The sequence below is a fragment of the Drosophila pseudoobscura genome, chromosome X, assembly GCF_009870125.1.
Source record: "Drosophila pseudoobscura strain MV-25-SWS-2005 chromosome X, UCI_Dpse_MV25, whole genome shotgun sequence".
In the NCBI taxonomy this organism is placed as follows: Eukaryota; Metazoa; Arthropoda; class Insecta; order Diptera; family Drosophilidae; genus Drosophila; species Drosophila pseudoobscura.
Window position 1 is genome coordinate 3,721,919 of NC_046683.1, and position 3,647 is coordinate 3,725,565.

The 3,647-nt window shown below is 44.5% G+C and overlaps 1 protein-coding gene across 1 annotated transcript; it reads right to left on the reverse strand.

Moving 5' to 3' along the window:
• Window positions 1-1,381: 1,381 nt before the first annotated feature.
• LOC26534374 (uncharacterized) lies at window positions 1,382-2,056 on the reverse strand. The gene is made up of 2 exons (XM_015185830.2): window positions 1,659-2,056; window positions 1,382-1,586 (listed from the first exon to the last, which is right to left on the reverse strand). The coding sequence occupies exons 1-2, from the start codon at window positions 1,964-1,966 to the stop codon at window positions 1,583-1,585; spliced, it is 312 nt and encodes a 103-aa protein (XP_015041316.2). The 5' UTR covers window positions 1,967-2,056; the 3' UTR covers window positions 1,382-1,582.
• Window positions 2,057-3,647: the final 1,591 nt, after the last annotated feature.

Below are 3,647 nucleotides of genomic sequence, written 5' to 3' on the forward strand. Positions count from 1 at the left end.
AATTTGCGACAAAGACGGAGAAGGCTATGTTGCATATCCAAAAATTGATCCTGCTTGCCTTCCCAGTCGAAGAATGCGTCAAATGCGTCCTCCTAAACGAAGGGCAGGCAGAAGGCAGCCACTGGGTATGTAAGATTGTGGCATTAGTTCCCGATCCCCTCGACAAAGGGTACATTGATTACGTGGTTGGGGCTCTCATTTTCATTTACTTTGCTGCTGTTGTTTCTGTTGCTTCTGTTTGCTGCTGTGTGGCTGGTGACGGGGCTGGTGTTGGGGCCGTGGATGGGGATGTGGATGTTCATTCAGCTCGCTTCATTTGCTCGCTCATATTTCTTGATTTTATTTGTGTAAGCAGAGGTATTTTGCATGACAGCCGGAGCCGGAGGAGGAGGCCAGATCATGCCTCATTGCATTCCAGCCAACGAGCAACAGCAGCCGCCTCTGCCTCTGCAGCTGCTGTCAAAGGCAAAAATAGCGCACAAGTTTGGACTTCATTTTGCACAATCCACAAGAACTTCATTTGCGAGTGCCAGGCATCAGCTTCAGTGCATTAATGTCAGAGGAGTGTGCACACTCACTCATACATTACGAGTATATACGAGCATGCATATACATACATACATATCTATGCATATGTATATATGTATTTCTAGATGGGCTGACAGCTCGTTTTGCCAAAGGATGGCAGGATGCACGGCTGCACGGCTGCATGGCTGCCAGGATGCACACGAGAAATGCTCTCCCCAGATGCTGGCTTTAATCATAAAATTAATAATATTAAAAGGTAAATATCAAATGCGACTGCATCTGGCACTGATCTATGGCCACTATTTGCCACCTGTCCCCCTTCCCCTCTCCCACCTGTCAAAGACTGACGAAAATGGCAAAAAGCGAGGTATGCAAATACTCGTACTCGCATGCTCCTCCGTGCTGTGTGGCATGGAAGGTAGCCCAGACGACAATAAGATGGGCTTGCAGTGGACAGGCACATATTATATTTGCATTTATGGAGATGAGCCTTTTGTGGGCCATTGTTTGGAGCCAAGACGATTTTTAATTTGTTTCAACTTGTAAATAATCAAAGCTTAACCATTCGCCAGCTCCTTGCAGCGCGTACGGGTTGCAACTGACAGTCCAACACTTCCCAGAACACCGAAAAGGTGATATTTGAAGATATCTAACCCTTATATTGGGTGTTCACTGATTCATTGATCTGCAGAGATGGTATCAAAGGTGTCAGAAGACACTCTCAATATGAGAGGCTATTATGGATCTATGGAAAACCTTTTGATATACAAAACAAAAAGCTACTCCTCCTGACCACCTTTCGGTGACATGTCAAGCCTGTTTCTGCAAGAAAATAAAAAACGCTAGGGAGCTCTCATTCTTTTTCTTTGAGCCTGGTTCCCTATTCGCCCTCCCACAAGATTGCTCAAAATGTGGAAAAGTATGTGTTTTCGAGTCCACATTCAGAGCAATTTTGCAGATAGGGAAATAGGAAGAACTGGGCTTACTGACGATTTATTTTGACAAAAGCAGACAGAGGCGAGATACCATTTTTCAGCATTCAATAGGCCGACAGTTACCTGAAAGAGAAGGTGCGTGCATCAGTAAGTGTGTATCAAGATCACGTGTCCTTATTAAAAGAGAAAACTCACTTCATTATAGTTTTAAGAACACAGACAGCAGTGAGTCCAATTGCCATTGGAACCAAATTCTGGCGAAGAGTTGAATATAGTTGAGTCATTTGCTCCCCTTCCAGCTGATCGTGCGGCTGCTCTTCAACTATCTCCTGGGGCCCCTTCAGAGGAAGCTTTTGGGGCACTTGCTGTATTTGCTGCTGCTCCTGGTCCTCCGGTTTTTTTTCCGGCTCAGCATTAGACTCTGATCTCGACTTTACGATTCCATAGATATGCATGTACGTAAACAAGGTTGTGGAGCAGACGAGGAGCTTATCTTCCAACATTCTGGCGAAAAATATATGTGTATTTTAAAATTTAGCAGTATATCTATTTCGAGTGTTCGAGTGTACAATTTTTAGACTTATGAAATTCCCATGAGCCCCTTCCAAGGCTTGGCCTACTGATGCTCATTGCTTGCAAGCATATACAATGGCATGGCCTTGAAATCTACTCTCAAGTAGTTTTCCTTCAAGCTTCAAGCTAAATTATTAAATATATATCATAAGCATTGAAGGGGAAATGCCCCTTGCGCTTGATTTCAATTAACTGATTTGCTGGTTTGCTGATTTAAGCCGAGAGCGTTTGCTCTAGTCCTCGAGTCTGTATGCCAAAGTAATTGTCAGGCATTGTATCTAAGAGATATGCACCTTTGATGGCCAGCGCCAGGGCCAGCGCCAGCCCCTCCAAGTACTGCGAGTACGAGCACATGCCGTATTCCGTATAATTCGCTCTTATCGACGGGACAACAAAAGCTGCAACAGGATGACACACACACATACACACACATCCACGCACAAATACAAAGCCCTTCGCTGGGCCCTAATTCGAGACAGTTGGCTTCATTGAATTCGTGGAATACTTTGCGCATCGACTCGAAGACCCACTCAAATTGAGTAATGCAAACGTGTCATTAAGCACTTAAAGGCACTTCAAGTGCCACAACTGAGAGGCAGAGGCCTGTCAGAGTACGTGGTTGCTGGTAGGAGTGTAGGTGGAGGTGGAGGAGTACGATTGCGGAAAGTGTGGGCTTAGCGGTTGGCGGTCTACTGCCAACGAAAACCGCCACAGCACAAACTTTCAATCATGAGCATTGAACATGAAATGCCCCAGCGAAAACAATTAAGCATGATTACAGCAAAAGCAACACCAACAACAGCAAAGGCAACATCGATGCCAGCAGCAACAGCAGCAGCAATGGCAACCAGCAATTAGATGTTTATGTAAATTATATACAAGAGCCGCCTCAGAGTGGCACAGTGAGTGGGGCAAGGAAGTGCCAGAGACACAGACAGACTGAGAGAGAAAGAGATAGAGAGAGCGAGAGAGAGAGAGAGGGAGAGGGAGGAGCAGACAAATTTGCATAAGTCGAGCACAATGCCGATGGCAGAGTGAGCAAGAGATGGGCATCCATCGGCAATCGCTGTGGCAGTAATTAGTAGCAATTACAACAACTGGCGGGCATGGGTTAGGTGCGGGGAAAGCTACCAACCAGTTGATACCCCTCAAAAGAGAATGGGGCAGAAAAGAAGCAAAGGAAGAGACATGTACAAATAATATCAAAAGGGCCCAAAGGGCAGCCTATAGAACATTCTTTCTTGGCATTCGCTAATTGCGTATACGTAATGAGCGTTTACATTTTTTAGCGAGCCGATAATTTGGCGTCAAACATGGGAATTTCTTCAAAAAGAAACACTTCTCACAGATACAATTGCACCAACAATAATATTATTATACGGTGGTTGTCCAATATTACGTATACGCAGTGTTGAACGGCCTTTTCTTTCACTCCCCATTATAAACCAGTGCAATGCTTTCGGCTGTAACTTCATTTGCTATCCGATAGATTGTAGTGGAAAACAAGTGAAAATATGAAGATTATACTGATTAAGGTGTCTGTATGTCTTATGGACGTTTGATTAATATTTGATGCTGCATTCTGTATATTGAATATTCGCTTTTTATATC

What these genes read in the sequence shown, in the direction of transcription:
- LOC26534374 (XM_015185830.2), bottom strand. Translation starts at nt 1,966, where the DNA reads ATGTTGGAAGATAAGCTCCTCGTCTGCTCCACAACCTTGTTTACGTAC.